The sequence below is a fragment of the Myotis yumanensis genome, unplaced genomic scaffold (assembly GCF_028538775.1).
Source record: "Myotis yumanensis isolate MYYU_CA2020_CCGP unplaced genomic scaffold, mMyoYum1.0.hap1 SCAF_18, whole genome shotgun sequence".
Taxonomy (NCBI): Eukaryota; Metazoa; Chordata; class Mammalia; order Chiroptera; family Vespertilionidae; genus Myotis; species Myotis yumanensis.
The window spans coordinates 28828168-28849693 of record NW_027223769.1 but is presented as its reverse complement, the minus strand read 5'-3'; the positions used below and the strand labels follow the sequence as shown (position 1 = coordinate 28849693).

Genomic DNA, 21526 nt, shown 5'->3' with positions numbered 1-21526 from the left:
TGGAGAGCAGTCGCCATCGGTACCTGGCAGGGCGGGGCGGTGCTCGCGTGCTCACAGGGGGCTGGCACTTTGCAAGAATGCAGCTTGCCAGGGAGAACCGGCCAGGGCGCATGCGCGCTAGTGCGGGCCGTGCAGACACGTGCACGCGTGAGAGCGGGAAGGGGACCCCTCGCCTGGAAGGGTGGGGGCGGGGGTGCGAGGCGGCTGCTGCCGTTGCGGCCCCCGCAGGAGGCCCCGTGGAGGGGGGCTGGTGGAGGGGAGCTGAAGGGCCAGTGCTGCTGCTGGGTCTGCGGGCGCCATGGAGCATCGCCCTTTCTGCTGTAGCGTGAAAGGCTTTGTGAAGATGCTGCGGCTGGTGAGCGCCGGCCACGGGGTGGAGGGCGGAGTGCAAGGTGCTCAGGGGCAGCGATGGGTGTCAAGTAGGAAGCAGAATGCCCCGTCTTCTCTTCCAGCCTTGTTTTTATCAAGGCCGCCCTAGAGGCGAGGCATCCCCAGCGGGAAGGAGAGCGATAAGGCACTGTCTTTGCACACTCATAAAGCAAAGTCAGCCTACTTACCTGGATGGCCTGCGCTTGGACCCCAAGCCAGGTCCCCAGGCTACCAGGTGAGGCAGCTGCACTTGTACCACTCAGAAGCCAGCAAGGTAAGAAGACTCAGGGGTTTAGGGGGATCCTGTGCTTTTTTTAAAAAAAATTTAATATATTTTATTGATTTTTTACAGAGAGGAAGGGAGAGGGATAGAGAGTTAGAAACATCGATGAGAGAGAAACATCGATCAGCCGCCTCCTGCACATCTCCCACTGGGGATGTGCCCGCAACCCAGGTACACGCCCCTGACCGGAATCGAACCTGGGACCCCCTAGTCCGCAGGCCGACGCTCTATCCACTGAGCCAAACCGGTTTCGGCGGATGTGGTGCTTCTTTACTGCGGGTCAGAAGTTTGATGTGACCGAGCTCAGGGCTCATTCAGCCCAGAGCCTGGAGTGTGGGGCCCACAGGAGCACCGCGGTCAGTTCTGAACAGACACCCGGAGAGAATGAATCCTCGTGGGGAGGAAGGTGACCCGGCTAGTTAAAGTGGAAACTGCCATAGGAGACTGTGCTGAAGGAGGTGAAGAAAAAGGGGGGAGGGAAAAAAATTTAATTTTAAAGCAGTGACCTATAGGGGGTGGGGTGGAAATAGTTCAAAGTTACTACAGGGAAGCAGTTCTGCTTACGATGAGGAGGAATTTTATATTGGGGAAGTTCCCCAAATTACATGGCCACTTGGGAAGGTGGTGCATTCCCAGAAAGCAAAGGTAACAGGCACAGATGAGCACTTGGTGAGTCGCTATAGGGAATGTCGTGAATAGCTAGATAAATGGTTTTCTGCCGTATGCACACATCCATGCATTTCAGTCATGCCTTTTAGATGTGTGTACGGCAGAAACCGGTTCATTTGGGTATTTTAGAAATGACCATTTTTTTAACAGCTTACGCCTGTATTCAATAATCACTGACAAATCATATCCGTGTGTTTTTTCCTTACAGGCACTAACGGCGACGTCTATGACCTTTTTCATCATCACACAGGCCCCCGAACCATACATTGTTATCACTGGATTTGAAGTCACCATTATTTTATTTTTCATAATTTTATATATGCTCAGACTTGATCGAATAATTACCTTTCTATTTTGGCCTTTGCTTGTAAGTGTTCAGTTTCATCGTTAAAATTAACTACTTCTTCCTGCCCTAGTGAGACATTTTAATAAACTCTCTTCTTTCGTTTTCTTAAGCCTGTAAGGTATCTCTGATACACGTAGGAAGGAGAAACACTACCCAGTGCTAAGGTGCCCTGTATTGTCCCCGGGGGAGATTCTCAGGGAGCCAGGGTAGTCACAGCACATAAATTCCCCTTTGAACTCCTTCCGAAGGAGATGTGGCTGACCCTTCTGTCAGGAGAATTCACCTAAGTGTAAATCTTTTTTTTTTTTTTAATATATTTTATTGATTTTTTTAGAGAGAGGAAGGGAGAGGGATAGAGAGTTAGAAACATCGATGACATTGATCAGCTGCCTCCTGCACACTCCCCACTGGGGATGTGCCCGCAACCAAGGTACATGCCCTTGACCGGAATCGAACCTGGGACCCTTTAGTCCGCAGTCCGACGCTCTATCCGCTGAGCCAAACCGGTTAGGGCATAAATCTTTTTAAAACATTTAAATTAAAGGTCATGGTTAAGTCTACAGCATTCTTAATCTTTATCTTCCTCTTAAATGCATGCTGCATTTAAAATTGGGGGGTAGAGATGGAGGCAAATACACAGTATCTATATCTTACACATCCCTGGTCACTAAATGGAAAATCAAAATAATTTGGGAGGCTCAATAAAGCACAAAATTATCTTATTTTTAAAAGTCTGCAGTCATTAACGCATCTTGTAGAGCCTTATTTAGTAGCATATGGATTTCATCTGCCACATTTGTAACATTACGAATAACTGCCCGGTGGAGTGCCCACATAGTTCTATACACTGTCAAAATAGGCGTGTGGAAGATATTAGTTAAGGTGTATCTGGTCCTGCAGTCTGCACTCTAAGCTGGTTCTAGGACAGTGGTTCTCAACCTTCCTAATGCTGCGACCCTTTAATACAGTTCCTCATGTTGTGGTGACCCCCAATTTCATTGTTACAAATTGAACATAATTAAAGCATAGTGATTAATCACAAAACCAATATGTAATTATATATGTGTTTTCCAATGGTCTTAGGTGACCCCGGTGAAAGGGTCGTTCGACCCCCAAAGGGTTGCGACCCACAGGTTGAGAACCGCTGGTCTAGGAGAAAATGAATGACTTCAACTCTGTCTCCTCTCTCAAGTCTTCTCCACAACATCCTATCTCCAGAGGTCTCCCTCCTAAGATCCTCTGCTGCACCTGTCTCCTCCTCCTGAAGTGATCTCCAAGCTGATAACCCCTGTTTAAAAAAGAGGACTTGAGAGCTATTCTCAAACCAGAAGCATGCCTTCAAGTGGTACCTTCTGAAACCACCTTCTAAGGCCAATGATGATCATTTCAGGCTAATTACAAGCTGAGAAATCCCAAAAGGGTGAAGCTTGGAATTAGCTAGGACCTTCACAGCATCCCTCCAAACTCTTCCTTCATCCACACTATAGAGCTGGACCTATCTCAAGGGAGGTCTAGGAGAAGAGATGAAAAGCCTTCATCAGTTGGTCCTCAGAGTACATACCATCATCTAGTGGCAGAAAGGCCTAAGCTAACTGATCCCAAGGATTTCCTCAAGGAGATGATGAACTTGATCCACATCCTTTTAATCTTGTGCTCGAAAAGCTGGACTAGTTGCTCTTCATACTCTGCTTTTCCAGGGTTATTAAAACTTAACACATTTTAGCATTTTCCTCCAAACTAATAATTCTCTGGAGCCTCTTACAGGTAACAAACTTGGAGCCCTACATTTAACAGAATGCACTGAGGGGGAGAGTGGACTATGGGTAGCTTACTGAAAGTGGTCTCTACATCTCTGAGGATCACACTTTGCTGATACTGTAATCTTTTCAAGATGGTGCTATATGGTCAACTAAGTTATTACTCCACTACGATACCCAGATTCCTCTCTGCTCTTGATCTAACGAATTCATTTAGTCACCAAATGTTCAGTATCTGCTCATCCCAGGTTCTGTGATGGGTTCTTTAATAAGACAAAACACAAATCTTGTACCTGAGGAACTTTCAGTGTCGCCAGGAAGAAAGGTGGATGAGCAATTCAGTGTGACAGGTGCTGTGATAGATGTGCACCCAGGAGGGTGTAGAGGCACGCAGGCAGGGAACGGGACCAATCATAACAGGCCTGAGCTGAGGGCTGAAGGATGAAAAGTCGTTAGCAGACTGATATGGGGATGGAGGGGCTTTCCTGGTAGAGGGAGCCATGTATGCGAAGGGGCAGGGGGCGGGGTGGGGGGCGGGGAGAGAAAGAGCATGGCCCTCAAAGACCTGCAGGTGGCTCTGAATGGCTGGAGTATGGAGTTGGAAAGAAGAGAGGGGGCAAGAGTAGAGGCTTGGGAGGCAGTAGGAGGTCAGAGCACACAAGGTGTTATATACCCTGGGTTTTAACCCAAAGGCCGGTGGAAGCTTTTGAAAGATTAGGTATCAGCCCGGCCTGTTTTGCTCAGCGGTTGAGCATTGACCTATGAACCAGGAGGTCACAGTTCAAGTCCCAGTCAGGGCACATGCCCAGGTTGCAGGCTCCATCCCAAGTAGGGGGTGTGCAGGAGGCAGCTAATCAAGGATTCTCTCTCATCATTGACGTTTCTATCTCTCTCTCCCTCTTCCTTCCTCTCTGAAATCAATTTTTTTAAAAAAATATTTTTAAAGAAAGATCAGGTAGCAGAGTGACATGATCAACTTACATTTTAGGAGATGGCGCTGGCGACAGGATCCATAATGGCTTGACATGGAACAAAACTAGAGGCAGGCCTGAGAGATCACAAAAAAGTCTGTTACCACAATCCAGGCACAAAACTGACAAAGGCCTGAACTATGGTCATAACAGCTGGAGAGAGAGGGAGAGAAAGAGGATGTTAATGAGGTGGAATGGGTAGGACTGAGTAACCAAGGAGAATCAAGGATGCCTGCCCTTTGAATAACTATCTTAAGAGGAAAATGAGATAGGCAGTCTAGGAGGAAGATTAGGTTTGAGGAAGGATCAAGGAGAGTGGTAGGTGGTGAGTTCAGTTGGAGAAATACTAGGTTTTCCTTGCGTGTGGGATATTCAGATGGAAATGTTCAGGAAGGATCTGAAGCTTAGGAGAGAGGAGTTAGAGCTGCGGCTTGGAGAGTCATCACATTCCCTTGGGATGAAAATAAGTTTGGGGACTGGCCTGAATGGCTCTGAGAGTGTAGAGGAAGCTGAAGGTAAAACTGGGAAATACCAACATATGGGGCGAGAAAAAGGAGTGGCCAGAGAAAGACCAGAGAGGACCCAAGGGAGACCCATGTTCCCGGGCAGGTGCACCCTCCTTTTTCCTGTGGTTCTCTGCAGAATCTAGAACACTAAGGCCTTTTCATCCAAGGCCTTTCCTACACACACACCCAAGTCACTCCAGGAAGCAGGGCTGCCTGGTCAGTTGCCTTGAAGCAGAGCAAGGTGTCCGGCACCGAGGGGCCCTGACCTGGGACACTGACCTGGGGCAGGTAGTCTTAGTATATCCTGCAAATGAGAAGTGTTTTCTTCCTAAGTGTACCTCATCTTGACCTGCCCCCACTGACCCTCTTTCTCTCCTGCTTTCTTTGGAATCACTACTTTTTTGAGCTACCAGGGTTCTGACGTTTGATATTTCTGTGTTAATTCCTTCCTGTCTCTAGTTACCTGTAAACATACATAAGTGATTCCAGAATAGAGGTGACTTACCTTTCCCACACTATCCTCCATTCAAAACGTAAGCTGCAACCCCATAAAGCCACAGTTCAGAAGGGGAATGCTTCCTTTCAAGACATCATGAATGAGCTACCTCCTCAGAAATGAGAGCACAATTGGCCAACCATCGCATGCAGATGTGTGGGAGTTTCTTCCTGAAAATTAAGAAATTTCTCCTAAGTATGCACTGCTTTTAGTTTCATGAACTGCATTTCAGTAACATTATCAAGTGGTTTGGTTTACAGTGTTGACCACTTCGCACTTCTCACGTTGTTACAACTGGGCATCCTGACTGCCCAATGCACCTTTCTACCTTAAACCTCCCACGTGTTAGGTCGTCCACTCCTAACCAGAGGAGTTTCCCTCCAACTACGTTTAAGTAAAAAATAAATAAGCCTGTTAAGTAAATCAACGATTGGTGTATTCTAGGTTAAGAGGACGACTAGCCGTCCTTGTAGACCAAACACAATATAGGTGTCATTTTACTGTAGCGGTTTGATTTTCTAAAAAGATAAACACTAAATAAATTTGTTTAATAAAATGGAACTATGTATATCTTTGGGGAGCTCATTCTTCTTTTTTCCTACTGTGTGTGTGTGTGTGTGTGTGTGTGTATAATCTTCATGTAAAGCTGACCTTTCTATTCTGCGTTTTCAGGATATTCTCAACTCACTGGTAGCAGCAATATTCATGATAATCATATCTGTGTTGGCACTGATACCAGAAACCACGAAATATACGGTCCTTGGAGGGGTAAGTGGAGGCCTTTCTGGTTTCTTCCTTTAGGTTTGATCAGAATTCAATTTATTTAAAAAAAAAAAAATACAAGAACAGAACGCTATACTGTATTCATCCTTGGTCCTCCCAGGTCTTATAGCACCCAGTGGCTTAATATTTTTTGTATGAATATATGCCCTGAAGGAATATGGTGTCACAATAAAAATGAAGTTAACTAAATAATGAGGCTCCTACATTTTCCTCATAGATATGTAGGGCTAGACTAGGCTGAGAAAACCTAGACTGAGAAAAGCTACGAGAATCAGTTATAATACTTAGCTTTGAGAAGCTTGATGTCAAGCAAAAACACCATGAATAACTTTCATAGTTCTCCCTTTAAAAATAAAAAAAATAGAAATACATACTGCCCAGCCAGTGAGGCTCAGTGGTTGAGCATTGACCTATGAACCAGAAGGTCAAAGTTCGATTCCCAGTCAGGGCACATGCCCAGGTTGCGGCTCGATCCCCAGTGTAGGGCATGCAGGAGGCAGCCAATCAATGATTCTCTCTCATCATTGATGTTTCTATCTCTCTCTCCCTCTTCCTTCCTCTCCGAAATCAATGAAAATATATTTATTTAAAAAAATAAAACATTTAAAAAAAATCGTACCACTTGTTAAGGTGAGACAGACTATTCTGAGCTCAGTTATTTCTTGTCTAGATCCTTCCTCAGAGGGAATATAATAGATGTCTCGTGATAAGGGGATCGTGGTACGAAGCCTATTAACTAAAGAATGATTTTGAACTCTGATGAGACACAAATCAGTGTAGCCAGACTTTATCCTGGAAAGCAAGGAAGGCAAAATAAAAAAAAAAAAATGTCAAAACAGTCCCATCTGATACTCTTCTGAGATTTCTTATAGGAGGTTCAAAATCATTTGGCTTTTCTAGGTTCTGATCTAGAGAAGTGAATTAGAAAGTTATTAAATAAATCTCCCTCCTACTTCCTTGTCTTTTCATAGTATGGACCGCTTAGGAGAACTGATCGCTCTCAGATAGCCATGTATGTCAGAATGCATGGCTTTTTCTCTCCCTTATTAGGCCCTAAGCAACTTCATGAGGGATGGGAATTACTCTAGAAATGAAACAGTGCTGGAACAGCAATGTCCCCAGTGGTCTTTAAAGATAATCTTACCCTCTACTATGGAGAAAGAGGGGCCACTCAGGCATAGGATTCACTTTCACTCACTTATTTACTCATTCATTCATTCATTCATTCATTTTTTTTAAAATTGATTCCAGAGAGAAAGGGAGAGGGAGATAGAAACATCAATGATGAGAGAGAATCACTGATTGTCTGCCTCCTGCATGCCCTCTACTGAGGATCAAGCCCACAACCTGGGCATGTGCCCTGACCAGGAATCGAACCGTGACCTCCTGGTTCATAGGCTGGTGCTCAACCACCGAGCCACACTGGCCAGGCTTGGGGACACATTTTATTTCTTTGGGACGGCACTGGACTAGAACATGAGCCCTTTCCTCAAGTTACTTAGAGCCTAATGCAGGAGACAAAAGTGTGAACAGCTGTATGTGAGCTGTCGACAGAGTGTTTTGGGGCACAGAAAAGAGGAAGCTACTACACTCTGGCTGTGGAATCAAAGTTTGCCAGCAATCAAGGGGGAAAGTGCGGAGGCAGGATTTCCCAGGGGGAGGAACCAGCAATGTGTGGAGAGTACCAGAGTCATGAAAGCTTAGGTAGAAGGTACTTCATGTGGTCAGAACCTAGGAAGCCACGCTCAAGATTCAGGGTGGAAATGGAGCAGTGTCTGGAGCCAGAAAACCAGACTTCCAGGCCTTTAGATGGAGCTGAGCAAATAGCACGCAGGAGTGCCCCCTCTCCAGCCCAGGCACCAGCTCTCGAATAGCGGTCAGCGTGCTTGAAGACCACACTCTCGTTCATTCCCTTGACCTCAATTTTATTTTCCCACGGCCTAGAGTCCCGCCCCTTATGTGAACAGAGCCAAGCCTTTGAGGTAATCTTATCACTCCTATTCTCCAAAGCTTTCATCACAGCTACGAGCACCACCTTTTCATCTTGGAGCTGGTGTGAAATTTGACACCTTCTCCAGTAGCGTTTGCAGCAGGAAAGGCAAACAGTGGACCATCGGAGATAGACGTGTTGACTGATGACTAAATGTCAGCAGTAGGTCTTGAAACAGTACATTCCTGGAGCAAATCAAGAGATCCAGACCAGTCTTTATTTCAGAGCCCACACCACTTCAATAGCACTTCTGCTCACTTACATGGTATTTTCCCTTTCTCGGGGCAGGCACTGGGAAAACTAGGGAGAATAAAATAGTCTTGCCCCTAACCGGTTTGGCTCAGTGCATAGAGCGTCAGCCTGCAGACTGAAGGGTCCCAGGTTCGATTCCGGTCAAGGGCATGTATCTTGGTCACTGGCACATACCCAGTGGGGGGTATGCAGGAGGCAGCTGATCGATGTTTCTATCTCATGGATGTTTCTAACTCTGTCCCTCTCCTTTCCTCTCTGTAAAAAAAAAAACAACAACAATAAAATATATTAAAATGGTCTCTGAGTTCTCTTCCCATCATAGTATCAGCAATCCCCGTGCCCTAGCAGGAGAGGGGGCCCGGTGGGCAGACCCCTTGGAGACAGAGTCGGGTGGCGGCCGGCAGTGACGCTGTGTCTTGTCTCCAGGTGTTCGGCCTCCTGGCAGTGGTGTGCTGCATCGCGGACGCGGCTCTCATTTACCGGAAGCTTCTCTTTAACCCAAGCGGTCCCTATCAGAAAAAAGCTATTCACGACGAAATATAAACTGTGTCATTGTATAGACCTTCCCAGTATTAAACGCATCTATTTTCTCCACGTGGTTCCTGCAGTTGCTTTCACCTTCGTCTCCATATGGGAGCCGGAGGAAGAGATCGCCCAGCGCGTCACCTGGACTGCGCCCTCCAAGCGCTGCGGGGGCCTGGATGCCATCAGCCGGGCTGTCCGCCCCTGGGGCAAGGCGGGGCGGGGGGGGGGGGCCCGGGGCCACCTGGCTGGCTGGTAGCACGGAGGTGGGGGGGTGGGGGTGCGACCCTGAGTTCCCACGCGAGGCAAGGGCACAACCCGGGTGCCCAGGAGGTGGTTGGAGAGTCAGGTGCGCCCTCGGGCAGGGAGAGCTGGGTGCGCGCGAGGGGTGGGCAGCCGGCAGCCGTTGGGGCGCGACGCCGGGGGGCCGTGGGAGAGCCGGCGGCCGCAGAGCAGGGTCAGAGGCGCAGGGCCAACCTAACAGAGCCAGGCCCGGGGCCCACCATGTATACCTCTGAAGCGATGGGACCTGAAGACAGCGCCTCGGGGCGCCCCGGGCGCAGCGCACCCGCAAAGAATCAACCCAAACGCTCAACGCCGTCCATACGCTCGGTGCACCCAGGACCCAAAGGGAAACCCGCAGGCCCCAAGAAGGCCCCAGACCAGAAGCCAGGCGAACAGGCGGCCCCCAGCGAGTGGGAGAAGGCGGCGATCCAAAAGCGCGCAGCGGGCCGGACCAAGGTCCCACCCAGGTTCAGGGACAGCATCAAGCGTTTTTTCTTCTCACCCACGGGAGCGTTGAAGATCGTGCGGCTGGTGAGTAGAGAGAGCTGGTGACTCGGCTGGGCAGAGGCTGGGCACAAGCAGGGCAGACGCAGACCTGCCTTGGCCTTAGGAAACCTTCCCTACTTTCCTCTTGGTTTTGTTGTTGTTTATCTTTATTGTTGAAAGTATTACAGATGTCCCCTTTCTTCACACACCCCCCACCCCCCCCACCCCCCCCCACCCCCCGCCCCAGGTTGCCTCACCCTTCCTCCTCCTCCCTTCTTGTTCCTTACACACACTTGAACCTTACTACGAAAGCTGGCTTCTTTTTTTCCTGTCCTACTTTTCTATTTCTCGGGTTTCCCCTCACAAAGGGAATTAGGGAAGCAAGGAAGATGAGAGGAGAAGTGTGTAAATTAGCAAACACAAATAATAGAACTGACCGATAAGGTTGATAAACCTCTGGCCAATATAACGGGCACAGGGGGAGGAGAGGGCCTATATCCAAAGTTAGAAGCTAGAAAGGGAAAATAATCTCAAACCCCGATAAAACGGAAAAGATCCAAATCAGGTTGAATAATTGGCCGAAATAGTTGATTTTTCTAGGAAAATGCAAATCACCAGAAGTGATCCCAGAGAAGAGAAAAACCTAAACAGCCCAACATGAGCACAGAAGAAAATGAGAACGTATCAAACGAGTATCTTTCAAAAATACATCCGGCCGGATGTCTGCACGGGTTAACTCTTTCAAGCCTTCAGGGGATGTAATTCTGATACTATTCACAGTTTTTCAAAGAACAGAGAAAAAACACTTCTGAACTATTTTTAGAAAGTCAATAGAGCAGTGATAATCAAAACCTGACGAAGTTCAGAAAAAGAAATCAAAGTGGAAATCTCACTTGTATCAAAGCCATAAATATTCATATATTAGCAGAGAATATTCATCAGAACTTTTGAAAATTACACCACGAAGAAACATAAGATGATTCAATATTAAAATCATATTAAACTAATCCACCATATTATCATAAGTACAAAGAGAAAAAAATAGTACTAGTAGCATCCAAAACACATTTGACAAGATTCAACATTCATCTCTGATTTCAAGAGAGAGAGAGAGAGAGAGAGAGAGAGAGAGAGGAGACCAGTAGAATAGAAATACATAGGTATTTCACTGACATTGTAAAAACAAACCCAAAAGTCAGCATCATATAAATTAAACATCAGAAGTATTCCCATTAAAATGAGGAACAAAGAGGATGCCCACTATCAATGCTGTTACTTAATATTTTTCTGGAACCACTAGTCATCACAATTAGGAAAAAGAAATAAGAACATTTTGAAAAGAGAGACAAAATATATCATTTCTTCCAGCTGATATCTAAAAAACTCCAAGTCAACTGGGAAACAGTTTAGAATAAGGTAACTTCTACTAGCTCATTAGTAGAAATGAGCAAACAAGCACTTCAAATAAAAGAAAATAGTTTTGCTTACAACAGTAGTCAAAATAAGAATCTAAGATTAAATGAAACAAATTTGAAAGACCTATATGAAGAAAACTTTAAAATTCTATTGAGAGATATTTAAAAGCCACTAAAATAACAAAAAAAGACACACTTTGTTCTTGAATAGCAAGACCAAATTTTGCAATAACTTTTCCAGATTATAAATTAAATGAAACTCCAATAAAAATACTACCAAAAGGCTTAATTGGGGAACTTGACCAAGACAAGCATGGGAGGCATAAAACAATCTGAGAATGAGTATGGGAAGGTCAGATAATACGATATAAAACAAATTTCCTGTCATTTCAAAAGTACTAGAAAAGAAATCATCTAATCAATGGAGGAGAACAGTCTCAAGAAAGACCCAATTCACCTGAGAATTTAGTGAATAATAAAACCTGGCTATTAAGTCAGTGGGGGAAACAATGGTGTTTCCCAATAAATGATGTTGGTATCATCCGCAGCTATTTGGAGAGAAAGCAAGCTAGACTTCTCCCTTACTCTATCAGAATCAATATCTACTTTCTCTATCTGTATATACATACTTCTTTCTGGTAAAAAAAATATATATATACACTGTTAACAGTGGCTACTTTTAAGGAGACAGACTAGGGTTGGGTTAAGGGAGGTGAAAGGAACTGACATTTTTTTACCCTCCTCTACTGTGTGCATTTTCATTATTTGTGTGTATTATTTCATTTCTTAAAAGTACAAAAATTTTTTAAAATAAAGTGTATGTTCAAGACAATACAGGCAATTTCAATATAATCAGATTTGCATTTGACAATTTATGGTGTGTGTGTGTGTGTGTGTGTGTTTTAATCGTCCATGTGCATTAAAACAAAACCTGTTTCTTTTCCTGCAGGGTCTCCTCATAGCAGCATTAACTTGTTTCATCATCTCTGAAGCCCAAGACTCGTTCATAGCAATCACAGTTCTGGAAGTCTTCATCGTTATTTTATTTATTATAATATATATGCTAACCCTTCACCACTTGCTGACTTATATACACTGGCCCTTACTTGTAAGTGTTCCTTTTCATCATTCCAATATAAGCTTTGCCCTCGGCCCCAGAGTAGAGGCCCTCTTTACGTGAAAACACCCAGAGCTATCTCTCTGGACAAGGACAGAGCTGAGCTCTGCCAGTGAGGGTGCTACCTGTCCCCGGGGAGAAACTAGCCTTGGGCCCCTCTGTCTACAGGGCAACCAGCACACACACACCTGCTTCCCCCTCATTATGGTTCTGAACATGTGGCGCTTCGCGGCTTCCACTTTTCCAACAGCACCCTCTCTAACATTATAAACACGCCCCTTAAAAGCAGGAGCGGACACGGCAGAGGTATAGAAAATGGTCTGAAAGGTTGCAGGAGTCAACCTTTCCATGTGTGTTAAGGGTCCGTACTCCCCAAAGGGTGCCGGATGGTAGAGTATTCAGGAAAGGACATGGCACGTTCTAGCTGCTTCGGCATCCCAGAGTCTTTAGCAACTGGAAGTTCCTGAAGCTAATCCCTCCGGTCTCAGATCAACGCTATTTACTGTGGAGCCTGAGTCTGCAACCTCAGACTAGAGAGGGAATTCAGTTTTGTTTGGGTATAGACGTGGGCCTCGTTCCTGGCTCTGTGAACGCCAGCCTCAGTTTCCCCATCAGGGAAGGAAAAGTGTGATCATCATCACTGCCTCACAGGGCTCCTGTGATACTTAAATGTGTTTAAAGCAACTACCACAACGCTTGGCACCCAGTAAAGATTCATTACGAAGTGTCCAGCAGACCCAAGAAGGTTCTTTTCCCTCAAAGGGTGGCTTTTACCAGTTGGATTCGCACTGCGGACAATCCTCACTCTGAGCTCAGTCCTCGTCCACACCCCGCTCCCTAACAGAACCATTCTCTAGCCTTAAGGTAGAATTGGTTGCTAGGGAGCTAAAACTCAAATGTTTTCTTCAAGTGTCTGAGGGATTTTCTGAAAAGGCTGCTGAGCTCTGTCCCACCGAGTGCTGAGCGACAGGAAGCAGACAAAGCAAGCTCTGGGCAGCTCCCATTGGACACATGAAGACCCTGTTAGTGGTGGAGAGTTCTAACCAGGGAGAGGTTTCTCGGGGGAAACTGAAATCTCTGTCCACGGAAATGTCCGAGAAGGGAAGGTAAAGTACCTTTCTGAGCACATGCCATGCGCCAGATACGTTTTCATGTGTATCACCTTGTTTAATCCTCACAATAGCCTGATGAGGTTGTAGTCACCCCCCATGCCCCGTCTGACAGGGGAGAACATTGGACTGAAGGGTTGAGTTGCCCATGGTCATGTGTAGGCGTGGAAACTCAGATTTGAACCCAGGTCTGGCAGACTCCGAAGCTCAGGTTCTTCGGGGCTTTTTGCCCTGTTGCTTGTGATGGTTTCTCTGTTTCCATCCTCCCTACATCTTTGTTCTCCCCAGAGTCTCAGAATTGTGTGTTCTCTGTATCTTGTCCTGTTTCCTCTTGGTTTCCTTCAGATTTGGAGCCAAGGATGGACTGATTGTCCTAGGGATGTTGGGGGGGGGGAGGCCTTGGGAGTGGTGACTGAGGGCCCCACAGCACCAAGGTCAGAGCCGTGGGCAGGAGGATCCCGTCAACTGCCATGAAGCTGGAGAGAGCCTCAAGGCCCCATGCCTGGCTGCGAGGCCCAGGGCGATCCAGGGAGTGTCTTAGGCAGAGGCCAGAGGTGGGTCTCCTAAGCATGAACCACGAAGGTCCTGGGAGAGGAGCTGTTCTCGCAGTGGTCACGGGCAGCTCAGGCCAGCTCTGTACCTTTGCAGGCCTTGGTGAACTCTGATCAAGCCAGGCCCCCTTTTGCTACCTCTGCCTGGGCGAGAGCATTCTCTTTTCTGTGGATGGCTCCGGGAGCCCAGAGGGCGACTCCGAGCCCCTGGTTTTTCCTCGCTCCTGTCCTCCAGGGTGCAGGCCAGGGCCTGGACCAGCAAGGGGATACGCCTGGTGAACTCCCAGGAGCTTCATAGTTGGGAAACTTGGTCTTACCACAACGCTTGCCCAGTTATTCCGATGCCCAGCTAACTAGCAGCCCACATACTAAGCAGCCACATACTAACCATCATAGTGGATCAGGTGGTGAGTGATCTAATTGACTTGGAAGGTTTCTCAAAACACCCATCAGAACAAGATCCCAAACTATTCTCTTCTCCTATCCATTCCTTTCCTTCCTAATCTGCCCTTTCAGATCCCATTAGATGAAGGACATGAATATAGGCGATTGCTCAGAGGGTAAATAGCTCCCGCAGGGAGGCCTTGGCCCGATTTAAAATATGCGGGCTTAGGGACAGTATTGGTATCAGCCCAGGAGGTGACTAAGTGAAACTTCAGGAGCAGTCAGACTTGGAGACAAGTTAGCATCAAGCTGCAGGAGTCACCTGGGACCTTTAGGAGGGTCAGTGCAGCAAGCCAGAGAACACGTGGCCGGGTTCACACTGTCAGGGCTTGAGGCCCCGCCCACACACTACAGGGGTCCAGCTGGCCCAGCTGCCACTTTCTGCCCTTCCCTCCAGGCAAGATGGTTTAGTGCCCAGGGGGCAAAGGACTAGGGTACAGAGTGCTGACTTTAAATATGTTTTTATTGATTTTTAGAGGGAGAGGAAGGGAGGATAGAGAGATAGAAACATCATCAATCGGCTGCCTCCTGCCGATCTCCTACTGGGGATCAAGCCCACAATCGGGACATGTGCCCTGACCAGGAATCGAACCGGTGACCTCTTGGTTCATGGGTCGACTCTCATACTGAGCCACACCGGCCGGGCAGGAGTACTGATTTTAAGTGTCAGTTTCCTTAAAGGCTCACAGGAAGAGAACGTTCCTGGTTCCCTTATTCCCACCCTTGTTCGGTAAAGGGCTAAGGATGAGAGTCCCCAGCAGGGAGGTAGAAAGTCCGAGGAATTAAGCCTTAGACCCTCAGCAGGACAGCACCACCGAGCGCTGGCCTCGCCCAGATGACCTACTGAGGTCTGTAGACTCTGGGACCCGATTTGGGCAGGGTCTCCTCTGGAGATGTGATGGAGCCTGGGCTTGGGGATCCACACCCCAGTCTCAAGTGCAGCTTCTCGCTTGGGTGAAGGCTGTGCCAGGGACCCTGGCACCCATGGGGAGGGTGCCGATCCAACTCTCAGCTAGCCCCTGACTCATCAGCAAAGCTCTGAAGCAGAGCGAGTTAGAATACAGCTTCCCTCATACCGCCCCGCCCCCAATGTGGAGTCACTCTCTTCGTTTCTCAACTTCATTATCAATTTTAGCCACCATCGTCTAGTATCACCTGTCAATATACCCAAGAAATGTATGAACTATAATCACTGTCTTCTGAACAGCCCCTATTTTGAACACTTCTACATTGTAAAAAATATTACCCAGTATGGTCAGAGAAACGGAGTCCTGGTCAAGCAGATGTTTTTGCCAGTAGAAAGCAATTTTTTTTTAGAAGAACATAATAAACATATTTTCAAATAAAGCTCTATAGAAGTGATGATTCCTAAACCACCAGCAATGCCCTTACATTTAAAAGTGAGAGGCATCCGCTTTAGAACGTCCCCTTCAAGTCAGATGCATGAAAAACACCAGTTCTGGCGATTTCTGATCAGACGCCGCCGCCTGTTTGGAGAACTCCAGACACAAGTGGAACCAAGGAAAGTTGCAGCTAGCTGACCACCACCTAATGTTGACCGTGTATAAAATGCTTGTTACAACTTCCACATTTTGTAAAACAAATGTAAACGTTTGACGTTCTTTCTGATAGCGATATTTAAAAATAAGCATTCGACAGTAGAGCACCTTTTTCTTTCCCAGTTACAATTTGACACCGCTTTGTTTGTCTCAGAGAACAGCCTGAGAGCTTTAAGGAAAATAGCTGATAAGCAACAAACCTGCCCCTCCTTTCCGCTCAGCAGAGGCTACTTGCATCAATAGGGTATTTAGCCACGGCCGGCGGCGGGGGGGAGAGAGAGAGAGAACCGATGGTGAATAAGGATGGCATTTACAGGGAAACCAGCCAGAAGTCCTACTGCGTGTTGCAAGGCTCAGCTGCAATATTACCCGATCAAGGAGAACATGTCTTTGTCAAGTACGAGGCAGGCCAATAAGAGGGTCTGTGTCTCGGGCAAAAAAGGAAGTGGGGTTAGTCAGGAGAAGGCCCTGGGCAATCAAGTCGGACAGCTGAGGGTCAGAGCCACTCACTGACTGAACAATCCCCCACAAGTTGCTTCCCCAAGTTGTAAATTGGGGATAAGGAAAATTTGTTGTGAGAATCAAATGAGATCATGTATTAACACCTTGGCACCGTATGTGACACATAGTAAGTGCTCAAGAAATGTGAGCTACCATAGAAATGTTGGGTACAAGGCAGAGATGAGCTCCAAGGGACCGTGGAGGAGAGTGCTTCCTTTTGAGGAAGGATCACAGTAAACCCTAACACCCAGTCGTCCAATGAGGGGAGTGGGATCATGATGGGGAATCCGAGGTTGGCTGGGGAGGGCCAGTCTGCATTCGGTTTATTACCATTATCATGATTAATATACTTCCATCCAAATTCACAATGGCCTATGACCACGGCTAGTTAACTTTTATCTTAAAAAGTCTACACTCTGCTTCTTAGCTATGAGAGTCCTTGTTCACATCTTCGAATACCTTAGTTTGCACAGTCCTCAGGTACAACGCTGCACACCGCCGTACCTGTCCCACAGTAGCCAGACCGATCGGCCAGCCTATAGAACGCACTGGAACTCACTTCCGACCCTCCCCAGCCCTGCTCCAGGTCCCCGTGACCGTGTTACCCACCAGGTGCCCGAATAATAGACACGAGTGCCCTTCCGAGAAGCAGGTTCACATTTGACCCAAAGGCTCCTCGCTTGCCAATCTCAACAGGAAGAACACCTGGCATTTGCTGGAAGTTTACTCTCTGTGCACCTTTTGAGAACAGATATCACGAATCTAGGTGTTGCTGCACGCCCACTACCCACGAGATGCCAGGCACTTGCCTGCTGCTTTCAGATTCCTTATGCCACGTAATCCTCAGATCAACCCAACGAATCCCAATCATCAGCTTCATCTTAAAAATCAGCATGCAGGCACAGGAGGGGTGAAAGAGCATACCCCAGGCCACACATCTGGGAATCGGCAGGCCCAAAATGAGCTCAGCAAATGACATCAGCAAAAAGCACTCCCGCCGTTTTTGTCCCATCCGTGTTGACCCTCCGTGACCCTTTCCACAGAAAATGACAAAGATGGAGGCTGCACTTCCTTCCTATGTGGGAGTCCCTGACTCCACCCCTCGGCAGATACTCAATCTCAGGCAATTTAATAAACGCCTCTGAGCCTCTGTCACAGCCTCACAATGATACTCACTGTGCAGGGTGCTTATGAGGGTTACATGAGATAATGATTGCGAAGAGCTTGGCACCTTGAAGAGCCACTGTGATTCCATACACTGGATGGCAGGCTCCTGGCTCTATCTGGGCAAGTACACCAGATGGGTTGATACTATTAAGTCAGGCCACTTTAAGGCTAAACATGTTCAAATTAGCTACCTGGGCCATATCATGATTCCATCGCCCTGGGCTGTTGAATCCCTCCCCACAAACCGGTGCCACGGACACATGGAGCACCGTCTTCCATTATTGCTCCACCACCAAAGCCCAGCCTCTCCTTATACTCCGGGCTGTGCCCCCACCCATTCATCCTCACCCTTTATTTAGCAGTTAAAGAACCCAGTCCTGAAATCCAGGAGGAAGGATGTTGGCACAGATGTCAGGGCAGGCTCAACTGTGGCCATGTCTTAGGGAAGCGCAAAAGTCAACAACAGCACAGGCATTCACTCCAGAATATCAGGCCTGCTCCCCAGAAGGGTTCCTGCCTTCTCAGGACGTGTGAACCTACAGACTAAATATGACCCAACTTCTAAAGGATCGGTTCTACCTAAAGATTTTGGGAATGGAATTAAATCAGTAAAGTCCTAATCCAAAATTTTAATTTTTAAAATATTTTTATTTCATAGAGGGAGGGAGAGGGAGAGATAGAAACATCAATGATGAAAGAGAATCACTGATCAGCTGCCTCCTGTGCACCGCCGCCCCTCCACTGGGGATCAAGCCTGGAACCCGGGCATGTGTCCTGACTGGGAATCAGACGGTGGTATCACAGGTCAATACTCAACCAGTGAGCCACATCCGCCAGGCCTAAAATTTTATTTTTATATTAAAACAAATGCATTGCAGAATAGAATTCAGAATTAATTTAAAATATAAGGCTTCAGAAAACCATATTTTGGGAAGGCCAATTTGAGCTAGGCCCCTAAGCCTCTAGGTTTTTTCATGCTCACTTTCTGTGGCCTTTAAGAAAAGTCTGATGGAAAAGCTGTCAGCTTTTTTTTTTTTTGATAGTGTTCTTTAATGAAATTAAACCCAGGACCTTAAAATCACATAAACTCGTGTCTCTGGAAGATGTAAGAATTATGCTGCTGGGGGTTCCTCTTAATATTAATCAGAGGGAACGTTTGCAATAGACATCCATCCCTAGATAGGGAACTGACCAATTTGAATATTTTATGAAATTACATTTTCATGTCAAGTTGATCATTTTCAATTCTGTATTACAGGATCTTATCAACAGCTTCATTACAACGGTGTTCCTTTCAGTAGTTGCCATCTTGACAGTGCAAGAAAAGGAACGGAGGCATTTATTCTATGTCGGAGGGGTAAGTAGAGGCCTCTGTGACTCCGTTGTAGTTGAGTATTTCACGACTCTTGGAAAAGGAGAACTGCCCTAATCGGTTTGGCTCAGTGGATAGAGCGTCGGCCTGCGGACTGAAGGGTCCCAGGTTTGATCCCGGTCAAGGGCATGTACCTTGGTTGCAGGCACATCCCCAGGAGGGGGTGTGCAGGAGGCAGCTGATCGATGTTTCTCTCTCATCGATGTTTCTAACTCTCTATCCCTCTCCCTTCCTCTCTGTGAAAAATCAATAAAATATATTTTTTAAAAAAAGAAAAAGGAGAACTGACACACCTTCGTTATTTCAATCACAGGACATCCTCACCACCACCCCTTCTCTTTCCTGCACCAAGAGCTTCAGAAGATGTAAAGTTACACAAATTCTAAGCTCGTGAAAATCTTCATTCTAATACCCATTCTCCAAGTAGGGATAAAAGCAAGTGTTGAATCCCCTTTGAAAATCATATACACTATTTATTAAACCATTGCAACAAGATATTCTTGTCTATAAATAGGACTTTCACTTTTCGGGCTGGACTAGAGAATATTTTAAAAGCACATGAAGAGAATGATTGTAGGGTGAGGGAGGAGGGAGTGCATTGTCAAAAGTGAGTGACCCAGCCTATTCAGGAAGGAAGGAAGGAAGGAATGAAGGAAGGAAGGAAGGGAGGAAGGGAAGGAAGGAAGTTCAAAGGAGGAAATTACTTCTCAGCATCCAGCAAGTGCCCCACACAAAGCTAGGCTTGTTTGTCTGTTTGTTCTGTTAATCCTCACCTGAGGATGTTTTTTCCATTGCTTTCCAGAGAGAATGGAAGGGAGGGAGGGAGAAGGAGAGAGACACAGAGACACATCCATCGGTTGCCTCCCACATGTGCCCCGACCCGACCCAACCTGGGGGCCAGGGATTGAACCTGCAATCCGGATACATGCCCTTGACCAGGAATCGAACCCGAGACCCTTCAGTGGGTGGACTGGCGCTCTAACCATTGAGTACACAGGCCAGGCCAAGGCTCGGCATGTTTGGACTCAGTCTTTACAACTCTCATTTGTACAGATATGGCACAGGCTGGGATAAACTGAGACTTGGGTCCTCATGTGAAGGGCACAAAATATGGCAGAGTAAATGCTTGGAAGATGGTGGGGGTGTGGGGAGGTGAGACTTTGGTTTAAGAGATTAAACCATGGGAAGAGAAATTAATCCCCCCAAAAAAGGTTGAAGTTCTTTGAATTCATTCCATAATCAGTCAACATGAGCCAATCCCATTGGATTGTGCCAGGCCTGAACTCTGTGCTGGGGATAGAATCCTTTCCCCGCAGGGGAACTCGCAGATCAGATGGGGCAAGAGCCACCTGGGAAAAGTTCATTTATGCAGCCAGGGATGACGTGACCAGAAAGAGATACATCCAAGGCAGACGGGAGCTGGTCCCCATTTGCTAACTCAGCCACCACGTCTCCTGCCACCTGCCAGCGGCTCCTAGCGCCTGGTCTCCATCAATTCTTACCTGGACGGCAGGAGACCCCACCACCTCCCACTAGTCCCCCTGCCCCCAGCCTGGGTCACTGGCCAGTCACCCCTCCATTCAGCGAGAGGGCTTTCTGAGTCCGACCCCCACCTCTCCTCCCTCAACCTCTCTAGAGGTCTCAGCCACACCAGATTCCTCGGAGACCTCAGCCCAGTACCTGTTGTTCTCCTCCCAGCCGGTCCCCTTGGGAACCCTTTCCTGCCCTTTCAAACCTAAACCAGGAGTCCTGTCCACGATGGGCCATCTCAGGACTCCAACCCCACCGGGGCCTCCTAAGTCCAGTGTCCTTCTCTGGTCCTTTCCTAGTGCCTCGTGAATCAGACCATTTCCAAAATTCCTTTCTCTGGGAATGACAGGAAGGGTCGCAGCCGGTGGCGGAGGGTCAGAGAGGGGACAAGCGGCCACCCGCAACCCGGGGTGGGGAAAAGGAAGGCCCCTGAGCTGCCAAGTGACCCCACCTTTCCTTCCCGCTATGGTCTTGTCTCCGACAGTCCTTGTGTCTCTCGGCGGCAATCGTGTGTCTCGTGGATGCCTCCCTGGTCACCAAGATGGTGAGGCAGGTCATGAAAAAAGCCCTGGGAATGGAAGGCGAAACCACACCCTCTCTGGCGGCGGAGACAGCGGAGACAGCGGCGGAGGCGGCCGGGGAAGAACCAACCCAGCAACTCATCCCCGAACCTGACAAGATGCTCCACCCTGCAGCCTCGGAGACATCCACAGTGGGACCCTCGCTGGCCAAAGAGGCTGCCACCACCCCCTGAGCTCGCGCGCGCTGTCACCCATCTCGGCCCACGTGGGGTCATAAAGTCAGGGCCGCTCAGTCGCGAACACTTCTGCGTCCACGTGTTGCCTTGTGTGAAAGTCCAGTTGCATTTCCCCCGCCCAGGGCACCACGGTCTGGGGGGGAGGGGGCGCCCTGCCCTGACCCCGGTCAACCCAAGTGGTGGGCGTGGCGGTGGGCGTGGCGGGGCGGGGTCTCCTGCGTGGGGGCGGGGTCTCCTGCGGGCGGGCCCTGGGCGGGGGTGACCTTCCCACGGTGAGACGGGCGCGCGC

At 47.8% G+C, this 21526-nt stretch overlaps 1 protein-coding gene and 1 long non-coding RNA gene across 2 annotated transcripts; one reads left to right on the top strand and one right to left on the bottom strand.

Moving 5' to 3' along the window:
* The first annotated feature begins 298 nt into the window (after positions 1-298).
* Positions 299-21234, top strand: LOC138997359 (CKLF-like MARVEL transmembrane domain-containing protein 1). Its single transcript, XM_070398938.1, has 4 exons — positions 299-355; positions 6070-6165; positions 18837-18935; positions 20965-21234. Exons 1-4 carry the CDS (start codon positions 299-301, stop codon positions 21232-21234), a joined length of 522 nt encoding a protein of 173 aa, XP_070255039.1.
* LOC138997394 (uncharacterized) lies at positions 731-5425 on the bottom strand. Its single transcript, XR_011468929.1, has 4 exons — positions 5407-5425; positions 4406-4472; positions 3718-3858; positions 731-1101 (listed from the first exon to the last, which is right to left on the bottom strand). It is a non-coding gene; the product is annotated as an uncharacterized lncRNA (long non-coding RNA).
* Positions 21235-21526: the final 292 nt, after the last annotated feature.

Excerpts from the sequence above, each read along its gene's own strand:
- LOC138997359 (XM_070398938.1), top strand. The coding sequence starts at position 299 with ATGGAGCATCGCCCTTTCTGCTGTAGCGTGAAAGGCTTTGTGAAGATG. Across the intron at positions 6,166-18,836 it reads AATATACGGTCCTTGGAGGG|GATCTTATCAACAGCTTCAT; the intron begins GTAAGTGGAGGC and ends TCTGTATTACAG. Across the intron at positions 18,936-20,964 it reads ATTTATTCTATGTCGGAGGG|TCCTTGTGTCTCTCGGCGGC; the intron begins GTAAGTAGAGGC and ends TGTCTCCGACAG.